Source organism: Triplophysa dalaica, chromosome 3 (assembly GCF_015846415.1).
Source record: "Triplophysa dalaica isolate WHDGS20190420 chromosome 3, ASM1584641v1, whole genome shotgun sequence".
NCBI classification, from domain to species: domain Eukaryota; kingdom Metazoa; phylum Chordata; class Actinopteri; order Cypriniformes; family Nemacheilidae; genus Triplophysa; species Triplophysa dalaica.
Genome location: NC_079544.1, coordinates 14345843 through 14367295, shown reverse-complemented (window position 1 = coordinate 14367295; position 21453 = coordinate 14345843). Strand labels below are relative to the sequence as shown.

The 21453-nt window shown below is 38.0% G+C and overlaps 1 protein-coding gene across 1 annotated transcript; it reads left to right on the top strand.

The window, feature by feature from the left end:
- Nucleotides 1–1099: 1099 nt before the first annotated feature.
- usp33 (ubiquitin specific peptidase 33) lies at nucleotides 1100–21333 on the top strand. Its single transcript, XM_056743392.1, has 24 exons — nucleotides 1100–1318; nucleotides 2975–3062; nucleotides 4794–4847; nucleotides 5904–5966; nucleotides 7888–8040; nucleotides 9238–9343; nucleotides 9451–9520; nucleotides 9661–9774; nucleotides 9910–9988; nucleotides 10829–11231; nucleotides 11467–11598; nucleotides 11969–12081; nucleotides 13010–13182; nucleotides 13318–13388; nucleotides 13540–13573; nucleotides 13667–13712; nucleotides 17024–17204; nucleotides 17649–17775; nucleotides 18062–18231; nucleotides 18997–19078; nucleotides 19158–19266; nucleotides 19508–19610; nucleotides 19788–19856; nucleotides 20200–21333. The coding sequence occupies exons 2-24, from the start codon at nucleotides 2979–2981 to the stop codon at nucleotides 20355–20357; spliced, it is 2694 nt and encodes an 897-aa protein (XP_056599370.1). The 5' UTR covers nucleotides 1100–1318; nucleotides 2975–2978; the 3' UTR covers nucleotides 20358–21333.
- Nucleotides 21334–21453: the final 120 nt, after the last annotated feature.

Here is a 21453-nt window from a genome sequence, read left to right as displayed (position 1 = left end):
CACATTAAAATTTGGGAAAATCCCGTAGAATCTTATAGAAAATATACATTTAACAAAATATCTCTTATGTACTGGTTTGGCCATGAGGGTAAATAAAATAAAAAATGATTTAGGTGTGAACTATTTCTGACACATAAAGAGAAGTGTGCTTATAAACAAATGTCTGTTATTTTCAAAACGTGCATGACAGCCCAAAAAGATGAGATAAATTAGGTTAAAATATTTATAATAATTATATAATTATAATGTAACAAATCAAATAAATTAAATCTACCCTGTTATAATCAATTATCATTTTTCAGCCTTATGATTTTCCAAACTCACACGATCTTCTTTCTTTTGTAAAAATCAAAAAGAGCAATAAGATATGCAGACATTAACCTTGGTTATCATTCACTGCAACTGAACCCTTATCCATACAGTGAAAGAAATGGTGATGTGGGCTATCATTCCTATCACTTTTGTCTTTACAGAGCACAAGAAAGATAAAGAACATACAAGTTTGCAACAACATGAAGTCGAGTGAAATAAAGAAAGAATTTTCGGTTTTTAAGTAAACTGTCTCTTTAAAAATAACCTATGTCACCATGTGACATGACCATGATGAAAGACATGTCAATTCCTTGAACTCCAGATGGCAGGTTAAAGACATGTCAAGGAACACTTTGCTGGCATGTATCTATGTTATCACTGCTGGGACGTCTACAACATTCCCCAAACAGGATTATACTATAATTTAACAATTCAATTTATTTCAACTTAATGTAACCAAAATAGGCCCAATTATTCTGTAACCTTTTGAGACCAATATATACATAAAATGAAGATAGTGGTTAAAAGAAACACATTGCAGCAATGTTTCTTTATCAAATCTTTTATAAAAGCTTGCTTTGTCAGCCCAACCTCATAAATGTGAAAGCCCAGGATGTAATATGAATAGCTGGGTCTCAGGAGTGTAATATCACAGAGCATAAGCTAGGGCACATTGTAATTCATTCGGTCTCCACACTGGGGCGTCAGGGCTGGGATAGATCCCTCCATGTGCGAGTCGTTCCGTGTTTCCACACTAGGAGGCATTACCACGGTCCGATTCCCATTCACTTTCAGCACTGCACAACCGGAAGAGGCTGTTTGATTGAATGTGTCATATCATGTCGCTCCACTATGAAGTTGCAGTGTCCGATTCCAGCCGATTAAAATTCTGCTTTCTGTGAACAGAAGGATGTCACTAGTATGTAGCTGACTGGATTAAAGACATCTTTAAACATCAACACATCAGAATCGAGTTATATTTACATCATCGTGCATTTCCCTGGAGGTGAGCTAGTATGTAATCAGCGGCTACTTTATGTGCGACCTACGGTGTAAAATCTATGATGTGTTGGCTTCTTATAGATTCTGTTACTAATCTGTGCATTAGCTCTGTGCTTTTTTAACAGGGGTGTTGTAATATGAGTTGATGCAGCGGTGGAGCTGTCAGATGATGTGACTTTAGCTTTAGCCCGCCAGTCACACGCTTACAGTCTGCTGTTCTTTCAAAGTAAACACCTCAATCATTGAGAGTCTGCGAGATTTGAGCTGTTCTCGTGGTAGCAGTTAACGAAAGATTTATAATGGCTGGAGAAATTGTTTGCGAGTATGTGCGTGACAGGCAGCAGCTAGTTGCTAACTAGCCTAGCGAAGATTCTGGCTTGTGCTGACGCTTGGTCAAGTGACGTCACGCCCTCTCACAGCTGTACATGACTGACTGTTACTGTACATTATTATCATTTGCGTTGCTATTAATGACTTACATATTTAAATTAGATATACGTTATCTTTATTAAACTACATGAGACACAGTGTTGTTGCTGTCAAAATGTTCAGTCAGCCAAACTTCAATGACAAGAGTTTTATGATATTATTACATTCACATTATATAAGATTGAAGATGCATGACATGGTCGAGTTGCAGATTTTACAAGCGCATCATTTTCATTTAAAGTAAGTGTTATAACGTTATATTGTTTACACGGTGTAGATTTAAATCAGTTGGGATAATGGTAAGATCTTTTTTGCAAACCATGGTTTTGCTTTCGCTTTACACTCAGTATTGTGAGCAAAAGTTTCTTTTGTTTAGGTTGTGAGACTATTTTGCGATTTGTTTGGCAACAAATAAATGGTAAAATTACAGTCAGCTGCAGTTTTTTGTACTTATGAGAAGTACATTAAAGGACTAGAGGTTGTTATTAAAATAACAATTTTAATTTGTTTTTGTATATTCGCTGCACTTTGTAAAGCTGCATTCAGTCTTTTTCATTGAGTAGTGTGTTTATTTTGGACAAGATAGTTTTCTTAGTAAGTCTTCTCCATCTGTCTATCAAACCAAAGAAATCATATCCCCGCTGTCCTTCTGAAACCTTGTATTTCCCATTAATCATTATCAGTCACCCTTTATGCTTGTCACTGGGTGTTGCAAATATCTGAACAATAAAAGCTATTAAAAAGTACTTGTCGTTCTTACATGATTATTACAAGTAACCTTAGTAAACCTGATTGTAACAAAACATCTCATATTGTCATGACCAAGTCTATTTTAGCCAATTTTACAGTGTGTTTTTGTTATTTGGCTTTGCAAGTTTTTATTTTATATGGTCGGTGAAAAATCTAGGTTTTTCTTTAACGTGTATAAGAACGCTTTAGACACAAAAGACGTCTCCAGTATTAGGAAAACTTTTTAAAAGTGATATGTTACAATTTTAAATTATTTAGTAAAACTGTCATGGAAAAAAATACGATAAAATCAACTTTGTGACCTCAAGACATGGAAGTTTTATACTTGGCCTTTTTTGGACATTGGAAATGCTGTTTGAATGTTCTCTGCTGTTGTTCCAATTATTATTTTGATTCGTATCATTCAGATTTGTCCAAAGTGTAAGGCAGTTAAAAATTAAAGTGTACTAATGTGTTATTTTTTTCTCTTTCTTTTCCTAAGAGTGATGCCAGGAGCATCGAGTAATGACTGCCCACACTTGGAGTGTGTGGGGGAGATCACTAAAGAGGAGCTCATCCAGAAGTCTCATGTGAGTCTCCAGTCACAATCATATTACCGTTTGTTTCTGAGAGCTAAAATCGGTACGGTAGTGCTTGTAAGTGTAAAGTGATAAAGCACTTAACCTTTGTTTTGGACTTAATCGGTAATGATGCACTGCTATCAGCATACAACAAACAAACAACAAACTCTTAGTTATAAACATTGATAGGTGTTGATAAACATGGGTTGGAACTGTAATACTTTATGGGTCCTTTGCACAGAATGTGAAGATGCATTTCCACAATAACATAAAATAATGACTGTTCTTCCTGTAAAGGTTTCATGAACTGTTTGGCTTGTTTATTGTTTTAAAATTTATACTGTTGTATGAGGTCTACTTAAGACGTTGGCGTTTTTTTTACATTAAAAAACATTAAAATCTATAAGTCAGAGGCTATTTTGTACCCGGGTTTTGAGGCCGGCTTGACAAGCGCTCGGTTTTAATGGGCGTGCCGCATTGAAGACTTGGAAGTAAACACCCAGTTTTATGATTGGATAGCAGTTTGCGTAGTAAACTTAGTTGAAGCCTTCTGTGAATTTGGTTAGAGACGTAACGTTAGGTTACACAATCGCCCTATTTGCACGGGATTAGTATTATCACGTTTCGTGAATGTTTGTTTAAAAGCATTCAGTTGCATTAGACTGTCACTGTAGTATTATTACGGGATTAGTATTATCTATTAGTATTACCTCGTGTGATTTATAAATTACATCCTCACGTCTGTAGGTCATGTGGCGCATTCTCACTGGATAAGTGAAGCCTGTGATTTTACTCAAATTTGCTGACTTATTTCGCATATGTGATGCAAGGCTTTGCGTATAGTTTGTATGGTGTTTAATTATATCTGTACCTGTCAGCATTTGAAACCCATGATTGCGAACCAGACAAAAGATCACTGCAATCGCGGGTCTCAAATGTTATCATGAGTTTCCATGATAAATAAACAAAAGGGAGCCTCCTGTTAACTTATGGATATGACCCAGCAACCGAAATAATACAAAAACACTTCAAAACAGCCTCCATTAATCGCAAACGGTGGATAAAACCTTGAAAAATGACGTAAAAGCCTGCCAAATCATAGAGATGCTGATTTGCACAGGACTAATATTATCACAGGATCTCGGTGTTCATCAAAATACGGGAGGTCATTTGTGGGGGAATTTTTACTTTACAAATGACAGATATGACTGATTTGCAGTGGATTAAGAACACAGTCATGCAAAAATGTTGTACTCTCATAAGATTGCTGCGCCATTTATCAGTTACAAGGGCGTTTTCAGTTATGACACTTAAAGGAGGTTTGCTTTAATAAGATTCCCTCTTATATAACAAAAAAAATATATTTTAATTCGTCGCTCCTTTAAAATAAGACATTTTGTCAGAGTGGTAGCCCAGTGGTTAGCGCTTCAGACACATACATGTCCCAATTCCACATGTTGTCTCTTACCCTCATGTTCCTGTCTACCTCCACTGTCCTATGGATAAAAGTAAAAATTTCTTGCCTGCATTTGTAATGTTAATGATGAAGAGTGTTTTCTGTGATCTAACATTCCCGATGAAATGTATAATTTCTATAGCATTATTCACCAAGCAGTCAAAAACTTTTTAAATCCGTCTGGCATTAATAAAATAAACCCAAATGGTGCCGCTTGTCGCACAACTTCAGTCCTGTTACGTTCTCAATACTAGATGTATCATAATGAGTATGTACACTTTCAGGGTCAGTGTCAGGACTGTAAAGTTGGAGGACCAAACCTTTGGGCCTGTCTACAGGTAAGATCTTAAACATATCAGCTCATGTTTTACTATGACGTGTCTGCTGTTAATACTTTTGATGTTGTCTGCTGTTTTGCACTTGAACGTCCCCTTTGGGATCGATAAAAATACATTTATTCTCAGAGGATATTAAATGTACAGCACTTGATGTTAGAATACCAAAGTAAGTAGATAAAAAACAAAGCACTGATATTCAGCATCGGTAGGACAAACTTAGTTTGTTATTTGTTTTATTGCTCTGTGTATAGAGTTCGTGCCTGTGTTCATGAGAAGTCCAACATGCTTTTCTGTAAAATAGCTGCTGGTCAGGTGTTAATTGTAAGTTTTATTGTAAACATGCAGACAAAGAATCTGATTCATGTCTAGATAAAGGATCAGTACATGTTGTTAAAAATATAGAATTACTACTTTTATTTACTATTTTACTGACTGCTAAACATTATGGGGTGGTTTCCAGGACAGGGACTAGCTTAAACCAGGACTAGGCATTGGTTAAATTAGGATATTGAAGTTGTTTTTAAAAACAACCTTTACAAAAAATATTCTTTGTGTGCATCTTGAGACAAAACAATCGCGGTGATATATTTGATGATATATTAGTACAAATGTATTCGATCACCTCTAACATTTAACTTAGTCTGGGACAAGTCTAATGGCCTGTCCGGGAAACCCCCCCTAAAGAACTGAGAATCAAAATGTTATTTTCCCCTTTATTAAAAATATGTTAGCCTTAAGGACATCAATGAACTGATATGCTTCTAAGCAGTTTTAAACACAATATGTGAATCAAGGCTAATTTTTGCATTAGTGTCTCACTACCTTTCAGGTATGAGAATTGATTTTTTTTATGAAATGTCAATGTTGTTAAAATTGACTACTTAAGTTTTTGTATCGTGACAACAGTGTTATCTATTAAAAAGTTATTATCTAAAAAAGCAGTTTGTCTGAATAAATGAAAACCTTTAATGCACGGTGATAAATCAACACTTGTTCACAGTAGTGACCTGCAAACGGTAATAACTGTATTTATCCAAACTTGTTTATCTCATTCAGAATGGGTGTTCTTATGTTGGCTGTGGGGAGTCACATGCAGACCACAGCACCATCCACTCACAGGTTAGTCATCATATTCTTTGTTTCAACACTTTCAAGTTGTACAATAATTGTGTGGGTTTTTGTTTTGAAAATATGTAACTGGCCCTGTTGCCTGCACATTTCTGCACAATTCAATATTTTGCTAATAACTTCCATGGCTTCATCCGTATTTGTAGATATGATCCGTGTGTTATTAAATGTAGATTAATTATTCAATTTTTATGTATATATTTAATTACGCTGGAAGAGTCTACTGTGTTCGAGTTTCAGCCTGGTCTGTTAGTGAGCTCATTCATTATTAATGACAGTTCCAGGCGGGGTCTCCAGATCCATCTAACCCCCTTGTGATTACTCATTTCCCAAACCTCATAACACACCACTCCAAAACACCCCGTGCATGTCAAAGCGAGAGAAATATTTAAGGGCCTTTAGCAATTAATACAGCAAGATAAACTACATTTCTTGCATAAGCAAAATGAAGCCCCTCATTTTTTCTGAAGATCAGCAGACTGCTTTTGGATATTAATGAGGAATGTTTGTTTTGAAAGAGCCCAATGCAAGTGCCTGGAGAACAGCTGTACAGATCGAGAAAGGCTGTAGTCAGAGCAGATAGCAGATATTCAGATTAGTGGTTGGTTAATATGGGTCTTTCAATGACAGGTTAAAAAAAATGATTATGCAACTGAGAATATAAAATGTTTATACTTAGGACTACTGATGTATGCAGGGACAGTGAATAAAGTTTCTAGATCTATCTTTACGTCCGACTGATACATTGTGGGCTAAACACTGCTGTATAAATCCACCAGAATCTTATTTTAGTAAAGGATAAATATATATTTATTTAAATTTTTGATGAGTGATTTCACTCTTTGTGTGTGTGTGTGTGTGTGTGTGTGTGCGTGTGCGCGTGTGCGTGAGATTGGCTCATAGGAGATGAAAGATCCACAGTGGAACATGAAAGGAAGGCATGAATATGCGCATATATTATTTTTCTTCAAATTTAGTGATGTGAAGATCATTTATCGAATCTCACTGCCTTCATCAACCAAGCATAACCTTGTAAAACAGAGAACATGCAACATATTATAAAAGTGAAGGAACTAATGCTAAAACAATTTCAGGCAATATCGGGCGTTTTGAATAATGCCAATGTCATCATTTAGATTTATTAATTTAGCAGATGCTATTAATAAGATTTTTATCCAAATCTAATCCTCGACGATGAGCTAGAATGGATATAAGTGTGCGTTTTTATTCTAAAGCGGTCAGAGTGCCAGACTCTGGCAGGGTTTGTATTTTGGTTCATCTCTCATAAATGTTTTAACTGCTCCTGTCTGGCAGAGGTTGCACCACTGCAAGCAAGTACTGCAGTGAAAGTCAATCCAGAGCCATGAATAATGCAGATACTTCTTAGCCACCGCTCTCTCTGTGTGTGTGTGTGTGTGTGTGTGTGTACGCGCCTCAGCCATTTACCACTTCCCTATCAGTCTTGTAGCGGCACTCATTTGTCCTAAATTTCTCCTGCATTGTATGGTTTAAAATGTTGTTAGATACATAAATAGAAATCAGGCAGATGATGATATTTTTTGTTGCGGTGATTGTTTTTAATTATATGCTGTTTAGTGAGTTTCTTAAAGCAATTTAAGTGAAATCAGACCTAGAGAAATTAATCATGTGCAGTAGAAAAGATGGATAACTGTTTAATATTCTAAGTGAATATTATAATACTGATTTTTATTTTCCAACTAATTTAGGTCGATCAGGAATAAAAGAAAAAAGCAAGTCATACTTTTTTACCAAATTCCAAACTTTTTGTTCATATAGTTGTACATAGTAGTTCTGTTGTTATAGCAGTTTTAAACATCACCTTGTTGCTGCTTATTGTTTTCAACTTGCATAGTATTGGTATTGTTCTAAGCTAAGTGGCTTTTTTTTGCAGGAGACACAGCACAACTTGACTGTGAATCTTACCACCTTGAGAGTGTGGTGCTACGCCTGCACCAAAGAGGTTTTCCTGGAAAGGAAACTGGGTCCCCAAGTACAGCTGCCCAGCACTGCCAAGCCCAACTCTCCAGTACAGAGCCCCAGCCAGGTCAGAACTCATGTTCTAGTTGTAGTAGTAATTATTTTTTACATAATGCAAAAAGAACTAGTATTTGCTGAAGTAAATACATTTTGTTGAAGAGTTAGGTAAATGTAGTTTTTGGACCTGGACATGAATAAAATTTCATTTTCAGTTAACTATGCATAAGACTAAACATGATATCCTTTTTTTACATTGTAAACACTTTTTTTTTAAACTGCAATCCGTATAGTTTGCTTCTATATCCTGGTTTCAAATTAAAATATAAAATTTGCGATTCTTTTTATGTGGGTATAAATCGACGTCAAACTGATATGTTCCACAAAATTGTACCCAACACAGATTATAAATCATTATTATAATCATAAACCCTGTCTACACACGAGAGACACAACAAACCCACTAAGAAAAAGGGATTTTTGTGTGGACAAAAAATTGAATTAAAATGCATTATTTTGTCGCTCCATCATAAACTTTGTGATCAGGATAAGTAAACAACACCAACATTGTGTCTACACCAGGGTGACACGACACACAGATTGTCACGTCGCATCCAGTGTATACAAAATGTAAATTAATATTGGGTTCGCGCCGCGCTGTGTCAGCTGTAGACACGGAATAATTTTAAATGCACTTGCTCTGTAACTGACTTTTGTTTGTTTTTAAGCTAAAACTATGAGCAGCTTTAAATATATGCAAGAAAGAAAAGTCAATTCCCTGTAAAGAACTCAAATGTTGTTTATGTTATTGCTTTCGGTTACATTTTGAATTCTAAACTTTTTGTTTGTTGTGTGTAAATCAATGGATTCCATTTTATTTCCTAAAATTTACAAGATATTTTCACAAATACCCCAAACAGCTTGAAATTTTGTAGAAAAGCATAATTTGAATGGTCTGTACATGGTTCAGTAGTTCAGGCTTATTTCATTCCACAAATCCATAGGAATTTGGGATTTGGAACAAATCCCTATAGCCATAGTGTTTGAGGAAAATCTATACAGCTCTGTTTAGGATTCAAAAACAGAGAAATAAGGTTGCAACCAGTTTACAAAAGTTCTTCTGTGGAAACGATAATACTAACATACTGTCTGTTTTCTAATTTTGGTCTTGAGACCACGTTTCGTGAATGTTTGTTTAAAAGCATTCAGTTGCATTAGACTGTCATCTGTGAAGGGCAAAGTTCAGTCTCTCCCTGTGGTTTCTCAGGACCCCAAAGCTCCCGGCAGCCCGACCTCTCTGAGAGTTTCTCCAGCAGGAGCCTGTGATGACCTGGACATGGAAACTGAAGAGGAGGATGAACTGAGGACCAGAGGTCCTTCATCTTTAATATTGAAAATTCTCTGCATTCTTACTGGATTGAGAACCCTGTTTGGTCAGACGCTGTTAAGATTGCGTTTCAGCTTCTATTTCTCCCTGCAGGTCTCACTGGATTGAAGAATATTGGTAATACGTGCTACATGAACGCTGCGCTTCAGGCGCTCTCCAACTGGTAAGAATCCTAGTGTCTGATATCTGTAATGCACATTAATTACAATAAACGCTTTTTTGCGTGTGTTTTTCAGTACCCTACACGCTCTCTGTTAATCACCTCGTCTCAAAGGTATTTTGATCTCCCTGTTTTTGTCCTAGTCCTCCCCTGACTCAGTTTTTCCTGGAGTGTGGTGGTCTGGTGAAGACAGACAAGAAGCCGGCGCTATGCAAGAGCTATCAAAAACTCATCTCAGACCTGTGGCACAAAAACAGGTAAATTCCCCTCCTGTCCTGTCATTTCCTATTTCAGTCTCATTTCTATCTTTCCACTTCAATCTGTTTTTCTTATTTAATGAAATGGACTTTTGGTCACAATGCCTCATTTCTGTTCTTTTTGTGTGGTTGCAGGAACTCCTATGTTGTCCCCACAAATCTTTTCCAGGGCATCAAGGCTGTAAACCCAATGTTCCGTGGTTATTCCCAACAGGTATGCTTTACACAACAGAGTGTATAAAGCGAGCGGTTACCACTTTGTAGTTAGCCTATAATTAAAAGACCCACGTTTATTTTTGGACTATAATAATCTTGCTCTTAAATTTGTATTCTTGGATCCTAGAATTAGTGTTCTTAAAGCAATAGCTGTCTGATTTATTGCATCAGCTCATATGCTCTGTGCATCCATTGTCATGGCTGGCTGGAGATGAAGGCTGTGTGTTACAGTATCGGCATGAATGGGCTGTTCAGAGACAGCGGGAAGCATTAATCTAATTGTTTAGGCTTGCTTTCATGAAGCCTACATAGTGGTGGTCTCCAGTTGAGGTGACATTCACTCAAAGTGAGTGCCTGTGTTAATGCTTTTCCCTTTGCAATGAATGGAGTCAAATTGCCATCATTTGGAACCGTAGTATAAATCCAGCCAGGAAACCTTCATTGTTGTACTGCATTTAAATAACTGCAGAAAATACAAGGCTTTGTGGTCTAATGTGCTGCATCTCATTTCTAGGAACTGGTTTGCTTGCTAGGATTCTTGGTAGCAGGATGTTATAAAGCCAGTTGGCCGTGTCGCAGTGTAGATGAGCCAGTAATGAGTAATACTCTCATAAGCTTCAGCTGTTCCTAGGGCGATGGGGGTCCCGTGGGTTGCATGCTAATCTGTGCTATACAGAGTCAGGCTCCGTACTTGTGGCACTCTTTCAACAATGTAAAAAAAATTGTATTCGTGGATTTTTGCAAGTAAACATGCAGACCTTTGAAAATTAGCATGAAGCTACTGGTTTTCCTAAAGGTCCTAGTTTTTTTCCTAACTTCTGTAATTATCTGTCACTAGGACTCTCAAGAGTTTCTGCGCTGTCTGATGGACCAACTCCACGAGGAGCTGAAAGAGCCCATTCCTGAACCCGAGGACCCAAATCAGCCCGTGGCCATGGACGACAGTCCCGACGAGGATAACCACAGCCAGTCGGACGACTTTCAGTCTTGCGAGTCGTGCGGCAGCAGCGATCGGGCTGATAGCGAATGCCCCAGAGTCCCTGAAGACATCAACGAAGCAGAGATGCTGATCTCAGAGCAAAGCCAGAACAACAAAGATTGGCAGAAAGAAAAGAACCTCATCAACAACCTTTATCGCGCCGGTTCCCATGCCGACCTGGATAAAGACGTGGACACGTCCAGTGAGACAAGGCCAATAATCAGCAGCCAAGGAGCCATTAAAGCTCAGGGCCGAACTACAGGTGAACATTTTGATTTATTGTACACCGCTTTCTTCTGAGATCACTTGTTTCAGCACAGATTAAATGCAAAACAACATGTCATTGGTGAACAAGGCAATCCTATAATGCGTTGCTCAATGTTGTCATATGTGAATGTGATGTTTGGTTAGGATGTTGCCTGTCTAGGGATTAGACGGCAGTGTGGCTCATTGGGCTGTAGAACAGAACTAATTATGTCTGTGTTTTCTGTGTTTAGACTCAAATCCTGATATTCAGGTCAGCAGTAGCACCAGATCTACAGCTGTAAATGAAGGGATCTCATGCAGACTGTCCAACAGCCCCCCGAAGTCCTCCATGTGGCCGAACCTGAGCTCTGCACACAAAAAAGGTACGAGAGTCATTGTCAAAATCTTTTTTCTGTACATAGATTGATGCTGGAATTAAGATATGTAATACTGGCCCGGTTTCACAGACAAGCCTTAGTTTAAGACAGGACTATGCTTAAGTTAAATTAGAATATATGTGCAAAGATTTTCATTTTTGGGTTTCCTTTAAGCCGCTTACTTTCGATGAAAACATTACTGGTTGCACCTTGAACAAAACAGTGGCAAGATATGTTTGGGCAATTTATTTTCAGTTAAGACAGCTCAAACTTTCATTTAAGTCTGGGGTCTGTGAAACTGGGCAATTGTCTTGTCATTTTTTGTCTTTTAAACTGAAAGTAAGTTCACACAAGTTGTTGTGTGTCATGTTATCAGTGCACTCATTCACCCCTCCAAAGAGTAAACGGCAGAGGAAATATCGCAGTGTCATCTCTGAGGTGTTCGATGGCACTATTGTCAGCTCTGTTCAGTGCCTGACCTGTGACAGGGTGAGTGACCTCCATGTTCTTCACCTGAGCCCAATCACCCATGATCCATTGACTCTAGTTACGTTTACATGGACACATCGGATTCAAGTTGTGCAATATGAATGTAGTGTTTACATGAAAGGTGACCTGATTGATGTGCGTATTTATATGACAAGTTTCAATCCGATTTAATCTGCTGACATGCGTACACTGCACAAGCGTTAAAGTGTAACATTTTAAAGCACATGTTGTGTATATTTTATTAAGAAAATTGCACGAGAAAAAAACACAGTTACAGTTTATAAAGGCAGAGTAATGTCTCGTGCCAATAAGCACGTGCATCGCAAAACCAAAACCATGGCAATACTATGAAGACCCACCAGAGCGTCTGCAGGCAAACAATAATTAGACTAAATGTTTAATAACAGCTAATACCGAACTTTAAAAGTGATAATATGCAGATTCGTATCACGGTTAATCGGATTACATTGGTCCGTGTTAACATAGCTTCTGATAAGAACCAGTAGTGTTGGATTCCTTAGTCAGAGGATAATAGCGAGTAGTGTTTTTTTTTACCTCATGGAGGACTGAATGCTTGTGAAAAACCAATATAGGATGTTTTTGTGGGTCATGTAGAATCTGCCTATAGCAAAACCAAGGTCATAGGTCTAATTCTCTTGAATGTAAGTCAGTGTAAATTGCTTTGAATAGAATTAACACAAGGTAAAAATATGTTTGTGTTCATTTTTTGCAAATTTTTATTTTAACTATCAGTTACAAGAACAATCATTTTTTGTTCAAAAATGAGGGTGTATTGACTGCATTATCATACTATTAAGAGCGTTGTTATTTCTGTTTCGTTATTGTTCCTGACCAATGGTGCAGTAAGATTCTGCGTAATTCTGAGTAAGAGGCATGTCTGTATTGTTGCCTGTCCTTGCCGTGTCAGGTTTCAGTGACTTTGGAGAACTTCCAGGACATCTCTCTGCCCATTCCGGGGAAAGAGGACCTTGCCAAGCTGCACTCTTCCTCCCACCAGACGGCTTTGGTAAAGGCTGGTTCCTGTGGAGAAGCATACGCCCCTCAAGGATGGATCTCATTTGTCATGGAATATATCAAGAGGTATTGCGCATGCTGTTTTTCCATACAAAATAGCATTTGGACATTTGTAAACTCAACATGGTCAACATTGTAGACCAAGAAGGTTTGCCTCAAAAATAGTTACCAGAAGGGCTGCATGTTTCTTCTATTTTGTAGCTGGTTCTGGGGGCCTGTGGTCACACTGCAGGATTGTCTGGCTGCCTTTTTTGCAAGAGACGAGCTTAAAGGTTTGTACAGAAATGAACCAGCAAACTTAACTAGTTACTTGTGAAATGCAGTTTTGTGAGCGCTTTGCACATAATACATAATAAAGTGTTTGACATGGAAATCTTTCACTTCATATAATACAATATTTAGCCCATGTGTTTATTTTTTCAGGAGACAACATGTACAGCTGTGAAAAATGCAAGAAGTGAGTATGACCTTGTTTTAGATAAAAAAATGTGCTCCTAGATGACGGTCACAGAAACTAACATTTAAACGTTGATTCTTCTTGTTGTTTCAGGTTACGGAATGGTGTCAAATTCTGTAAAGTTCAGAGTTTGCCAGAGGTAAGAGCGATTATTTATTCTAGCTCGTAGACAGCCAACTATAATGTTTTTAGGCATCTTTCTTATTCTTAAAGGTTTTCAATTTAGAAGTGTTGCACCTTAATAGGTAAGGTTGAAGACAGTTTGTAACAAAGTTGCAGATGACTCGGTCACAAAATCCTCAAATATTTCTCCAAAAATGAATGTGTACAGCTTTGGCCCAGTGTTATCAAACTCTGTCCATTGTGAGCTTTACAAGTCTTGAAACTGACGTCATAAAACCATTTCATGCTGAAGCCTTGTAGAAAGGATGCCTGTAAGTCACACAAAACCATGAACCCTTGTGTAATAATGATAATAATATAATGGGCTATAGAGTCTGGTGAGTCATGTGTTTTCTACATCAAGTGGATTTATGTTTGGAGAGAGGCTATAAAATGATGAGAGATCTGTAATGATATGGATGTCATTTGGTATGGGAGTCATTTGATCTGATGATTGCTCAGCACATTTGTAGAATGGCCAGAAAATACGAGGCCATTTTACTGGATCATGTCCCACCGTTGCTGTGCTTTCATGAAGTCTTTCAGGATAATAATACATCTATTCACCGCTATAGAAAATCGTAATAACAGGATGATGTCAGATGTGTTTTATTTTAGAATGTATCCATAATCGCAACATATAAACAACATTGAACTGAAGTTCTTAAGTGAAAAGTAGATGTACCTTTAGGATACACTTTGGTGTCGTTTTCTTCTTATTTCGGGGGTCCTGTAAGCCAGGGGTTCTCAAACTTTTTTGGGACCAGGGATCCCTTTAAGTTGAAGAAAGGACCCCTCAAAATGATAACATTTATTAAGCATGTGTTTACCACACTCTTTGCACTCTTTTTGAAGTATGTGTATTGTTTTTTCAAACCAAATACCTCAGACACGTTTCATGGTGATAAATAAAAAACATTCATATTAAATCATTTTAATCCCACTTATGTGCTTTCAAAACAATTTCTTTCAAAAAGTTTTCTTTAGGTGATTTAAGTGTTCTTTTAAAACAGCACATTTTTATAATGTGTAGCAAGCTCTATAAAAACCTTAATGACGTATGAATTGTTGGAAACTGACAAAAAAATGACAGAGCTGCACCCCAGATAGTAAGCGACAAACTCTTGACCCAAACTGGCTTGAATTTGGCATTACTTTTTTCTACAGTCTTGTGTCAAACAGCATTTGGATTTCTTTTGGCAGTTATTTAGGCAAAAGAAATGAAAAGCCATGGCTGTATGGCTGAATCCTATCCTTTTTTAAAGCGGTTTCTGTCAGGATTGTGGCAGGGAAGAACCCAGATGTAACAAAGAAGACTTTAATTAATGAATTAAAATAAAAACCCACGATGGGGGAACACGGTAGCAAAACAAGAAGTCAAAACAAAACACTTCCCAAGAGGGGGCAAAAAATTACCTAAATACAAACAATGACACAACGTCTTTCAATGCAAGACAAGGGTAGGTTTAGGCAAGGCAAGGCAAGCGCATGGCACGATGAACAAGCAAGGTAACAATGCAAAACGAACGAGCACAGGACAATAGACACGAGGGCATTTTAAAGGGGAACTAATAAGGGGCAGGTGTGGGTTGTGAGACACAGGCGGCAAGCTTATCGAGGAGACGAGAGGGGCGGGGCCAAAGACGAGACCAGAGAGAGCGCGTATTATGTCGTGACGATCAAAGACCGATACAGCTGTACGATTATTTCTGAAAACAGGCGGGCCCTGAACGCGCACGCTGTGTGCTGGACTACAGCACGAGCACACAATTTATCATTGCATTATCCCTGCACTACTGTTGAATTAATGACTCTGTTTCACTTACCTCGTGAGGTTCATGACCGGCATCTTTTAGCGCTGGGACCTCTCCATCTATCTGTTTTAAAGATCTCCAAATTCAGCGCTATATAACATTCCTCACCGAAATGCAGTGAGCAAACAAACATAGGTGAACTTCGCGAACGTAGTGCTCTCTCTCACTTGTTCCAGCTGGTTGACATGTGCGCATTCTCCTGCTCTTTCTGGTTTACGTGTGGGTGTGCTTTTCTGGGAGAATTGTCTAATAGGAAAAATTGTTACGTAAGGGAATTTGATATTTGAAAAAAACTTTCCAAAGCCTATACGAACGTGGGGTAGTTTACCGGGCACAGAAATACTACGTCATACGTCCAACTTGTTTTGACAAGTTGACCACGTTAAGCATGAGAAGCCAGCACGTTTAACAGTGTAAAGAAGTCAGAATGCATGAAACACTGTGGAAAGTATTAAGCCAGATTGTAGAATAATCTTGTGTCCTAGAATAAATATACTTCTTATAAAAATGATGTCCATTTACAAATTAAATTTCCACCGCACACTTATCCCCAAAGTCCCCACTCCTGGGAGGGAAGGAGGGAGAAAGAGACAAGTAGAGAGAAAAATATCGATGGAGAGGCAAACGTGTCGGCAGTGTGTGGACTCTTGGAGTGTCAGAGAAAGACACAGCACGGAACTTGCCTCGACGGAGTAAATTTCTGAATGAAAGTGTCTTTACTGGTCGGTTACTTCTACTTCAGATTGGAGCGGGTGGTCAGACACTGCCTCGCTGCTTGCGACATCATAAAGTTGTTGCTTGCACACAGTGTCCTGTACTAAACAACATGTCAAAGTTCTGTGCATCCAATATTTTGACTTAAGACTGCAATACCAAGCTCATCCCCTAGATGACAATGTACCACGTGGTTTCTTTAAATGCGACCGAACTACAGGACCCATTCAACAAATTGTTTATTTAATAAAACACACATACAATAAATTCAACAAATCATTTATTTATTCCAATTATTGTGAAGTGAAATAATAATACAAATGAATATTAACTTAAATTAAATTATTCGGAAATAATTATATTATTAGACACTAGCCAAACACAAACCAGAATTTCACTGGGGGTAAGTTGCACTCGCATCTGGTGAAACAGTTTATATGATCCTTGACTAATCCAATACGATTTATTTGTTATTAAATACATTTACGTTTCAGCTAGTTTGCTCCACTTATTTAATTTGTGATTAAGTGCTTAGTGTAGACGCCAACTGTTTAGAACGATTCAGTATGATTTTGTGAACCGGATCGACAGGTTCACTGAAAAGAACCAGTTAAAAAGCACGAGGCAAACTACGCTCGCATTTACCTCAGAAAATGTACCAATAATTATTTTGTCCTGATACTCTCTTGCGGTTGTTATTTTTGGAAATATTCCAACCATCTCCTGCTGTGTTAAAATGCTCCCTGCTGTTTCCCAACAGATTTTGTGCATTCACCTCAAGCGCTTCAGACATGAACTCATGTTCTCCACTAAAATCAGTACTCATGTGTCCTTCCCCTTGGAAGGCCTAGAAATGCAGCCCTTTCTGGCCAAGGACAGCTCCGCCCAGACCACCACCTACGACCTGCTAGCAGTCATCTGTCACCATGGCACTGCCAGCAGTAAGTGCCAGCTTTTAGAGTCGGGACTTGCATAGATGGGGATGGCTGTTTAGTGATGCAACAGTAAAGGGAGGTTTAGTAAATGATGTATAGAAGTGGGAACAACAGGATTAGGAAGAGATTTTGAAGAATTTTGGTAACCGAACGGCAGTACCCATTAACTTGGATTGGTTTTGTTTCCATACAATGAAAGTAAATGGGTTGTTGTTCAGTAACATTTTTTAAAATATCTTCTTTTGTGTTCTTGAACTCATTTTGGAAACGTAGTTACTAGTGTATTGTTGGATATGTTTACTGTAAATTCACAAACTGTAATATAAAGTGCAGCTGAACAAGGTTTGTTGCATTGGCTGTTGGCCACCCTGCGTATATATTGGCATTCAATGAGAACAAAACATGTTGATCAACCACAAATGTTTTATTTCTTGTGGTTTTCTTTTTTAGGTGGTCACTATATTGCTTATTGCCGGAATGAACTGAACCAGCTGTGGTACGAGTATGACGACCAGAGCGTCACTGAAGTATCAGAGTCCTGTGTTCAAAACGCTGAGGCATATGTGCTTTTTTACAAGTAAGAAAATGCACATATGCATCACAGATGTTTGGCATTTTTCTTCTATTCTTGCCATTTTTCAAATCAGGCTTGAAGGACGTTTATTGTATTCAGTGGAGACTTGAGCATATTTTCATTGTAGCCTGGTTTAGTGGTTAAACATCAAGCATGTTTTTAAATAGCAGCTCAAGGTTCTGGTTAGCAGGACAAATGGCCTTGAGTCTTACTTTGAATTTCAATTCTGTGCTGAAGTGTGTGTGTTAGTGAATGTCCCTGATATTATTTGTATGTGTGTGTGTAACAGGAAGAGTAATGATGAGGCACAGAAGGAAAGGCGGAAGGTGAATGGTCTGCTCAACATGATGGAACCCAGCCTCATGCAGTTTTACATCTCACGTCAATGGCTCAGCAAGTTTAAAACTTTCGCTGAGCCAGGACCGATCTCCAACCATGACTTCCTGTGTGCGCACGGAGGTGACCATCACTCTCATAAGACCTATAGTCATCACTTAACCCTATAACTAATATTACATATTTTGAAAGCCACAGACCGATCAGATACAGTTGTGGATTATACAAGCATCAGAGGTCAAGTGGCAGGGTCCCTCCACATCCTTTTCTCTGATAATATTTGTTTTTCTCTCTTCCTGTGTCTCTTATTCTACAAAGTAAACGTGAGAATGCAGAATGAGGTCGGCATATACACTGTTAAAAAGTTGTTGAACCAACTTAAAATAATAAGGCCACCTATCACTAGCACGTTTTTGAGTTAACTCAACAAACAGAGACTGAAGTCAACACAACTTAAAAATATGTTTAAGTCATTAGTTGTCACAACATAGTCAAGTTTACCTACACTGTTTTGTAATTTGTTAGTAGATTTTGGCCAAAAACTTGAGAATCCAGTCAACAAAATAATCTTTGTTAGAAACGTGTTAAGGCTAATTTTGTTTAGTATATGCAAAACAATCATTTGACTCCTTTAACTAAACATTTTATGTTCAAGTTACTTATTTATCTTTGTAGGGAGAACATTTTACAAGTACTTACTTACTTTTTTTAGTGAATCTTTTCAGAAAGACATTTTCCTTCCCTTGATCTGAATCGTTTGAACTGGTTGATATGTCCTGAATTTAAAGGGAATAAGATCTGATAGACCATCAACGATTAAAGCAGCTCTTCATTATGATTAAGCTTAAAATGTTGTTATAAAGTCAACGTGCCTCTGCCTCTTGACAGGTATTCCACCAAACAAAGCAACGTCCATTGATGATCTCGTTGTGATGCTTCCGCAGAACGTATGGGATCTTCTGTATAGCAGGTATGAGTTTGATGCTTGAGTATGGATTTTGAAATCTTTGGTTGTTTTACATGCTCATTGTTGACTCGCTGTTGATTAGGTATGGAGGTGGCCCGGCTGTCAATCATTTGTACGTCTGCCACACGTGCCAGACAGAGATCGAGAAGCTGGAAAAGCGACGTAAAAACGAACTGGACATGTTTGTGCGGGTAAGAGCTGCGATTCTGGAAATCGTAAAGAACAAAGGATTAGACCATTTCTATCTTTTCAGTCTAGACCAATAAATGTCATATATAATGCACATACACATTTACACACCCAGCACCACTTAGACAGAGAACAGAGATTCTCTGTTTTTTTCTGCAGTGGTGCAGTGAGATGTGTGAGATTTATGAAGTAATACTCTGCTCAATCTTTTTCCTCTCTATATCTCTTCTGTCCTTCATCTAGCTCAATAAGGCGTTTCAGGAGGAGGAGTCTCCTGTAGTGATATACTGTATCAGCATGCAGTGGTTTCGGGAATGGGAGGGCTTTGTCAAAGGCAAGGACATTGGTAAGTCAGTTCCTTTGGTGATAATGTTTCTGAAATATTCTAAACTTTGAAATGCAATTTAAGGATATAATGTTTTGCAGATATTGGTAAATTAGTCTTGAAACTATTACTGTATAACTGTTGGTTGAGGTATTGTATTGGGTGTGTTTTGATGACCGAAAATCTTGTGTCTTTCAGACCCACCAGGGCAAATTGATAACTCCAAGATCGCTGTAAATAAAAATGGACACATCACATTAAAACAAGGTAAAGTTTATCATCATATAATTTATGTTTCATCTGTAATGTCATCATGAAACAGCATTAATCACCCTTTATACTTGCCTATGGCCATACTTCTTGAGTGAATTCAATGATAAAATAAATGAGGCACAGAGTAGATTGTTAAGTGTTCTGTAAATGACAAATAAAGGGCATTTTTTCTGAGGACAATCTATTGCAATAGAGTGCACGGATGAAATCACAATAAAAATATGTATTAGGAAAGTAAATGCATCGATGTTATATTGAAGGAGCATGTTTAGTTTGTCGAATTCCCATCATAAATTTCTAATCATATAACCCTTCCGCTGGTTTATTGATTTAATAGGTGCCGATTCAGGCCAAATATCCGAGGAAACCTGGAACTTCCTTTATTCCATCCACGGAGGAGGGCCGGTGGTGACAGTGCGGCCCAGCATCAGCCATCAGGAAACGGAGAACTCAAAAGGAGAAGAGAAAATTGAAGTGGAGACGCGTTCCGTGTAGATGCTTCCACACTACAATGGGACCGAGAAACTCTTAATTTTGCACTTCACTTTTGTCGCTAAGCATTCGAGCAAAGGACCTTGCAGCTTCACCTCGATACACACGTACACACATACCTTCCACATTTGACTGTTCTTTATAGCAGATACTTCTGTGCTTTGTATATACTGTGCATATCCACATCCTATTGGCTGAAGTTAGACCTAAGGCACATTGTTACGGCACGTTAATGCATTTGATTTTTATGTGTGACTGCCCTTTTCTTCCCTAAAACCAAATAGTCCAATATACGTGTCGATTGGAAGAAGTGAAGAATTCCAGTGCATCCTTCTGTAGATATTGTCAGGGTAACACCTACTTTAAGGAAATTAAGTATGTTGTTTTAGTAGATAAAGTCTTTATGTTTTGTACGAGGGTATGAAGGTATACAAAATGCTATGTAGTCTCAGGAAATAACATTTTTTTGTTTTGCACTGTACTGTAGATTCAAAAGCGTGCATGCTTCAGCTCTGATGTTCTATGTGTATTTGAATGTACTAGTGCTTAAGAAACACACTTTCCTGCACTAAATATTATTTATTCCAGAGGGGTTTGTTTATTCCAGCATTCGTAGACATTTTCTTTGTTAGGAAATGATTTGGCAAACTCCTTTCGAGCAAATGCACGCTAATAGGAATGATGTGGGACATTATGCTGGCAAGAAGATCGATTCGTTTTTGTGTTTCATAGCTGTGCTCCTCGATTGCATGTAGATGCAACAATAATGCACACGTTGGAGAAAATCAATTGCTGTCTTGTTTAAAATGTTCTGTGAATGAAGAAATTGGCTCAATTCAATCCTGCTGCATCAGATGTGTACAGTCAAGGCATTATTTAATGTATAGAAGGATGTGATGTTGTTTTCAATATTGTCCACGAAGATGCAAGCTGTAACTCAGTGGCTAATATTAAACCCAAAACATACTGTGGAAACCAATGTGGCATCGTTTTTACCCGCTTTCAACTCTTTGTGTGCTGAATGGAAAGGAATTTCTACCGCTTAAATTGATATCAGCATTTAATTTTCCTGTTTTCAAAAAAATAGGCCTTTTAGAGA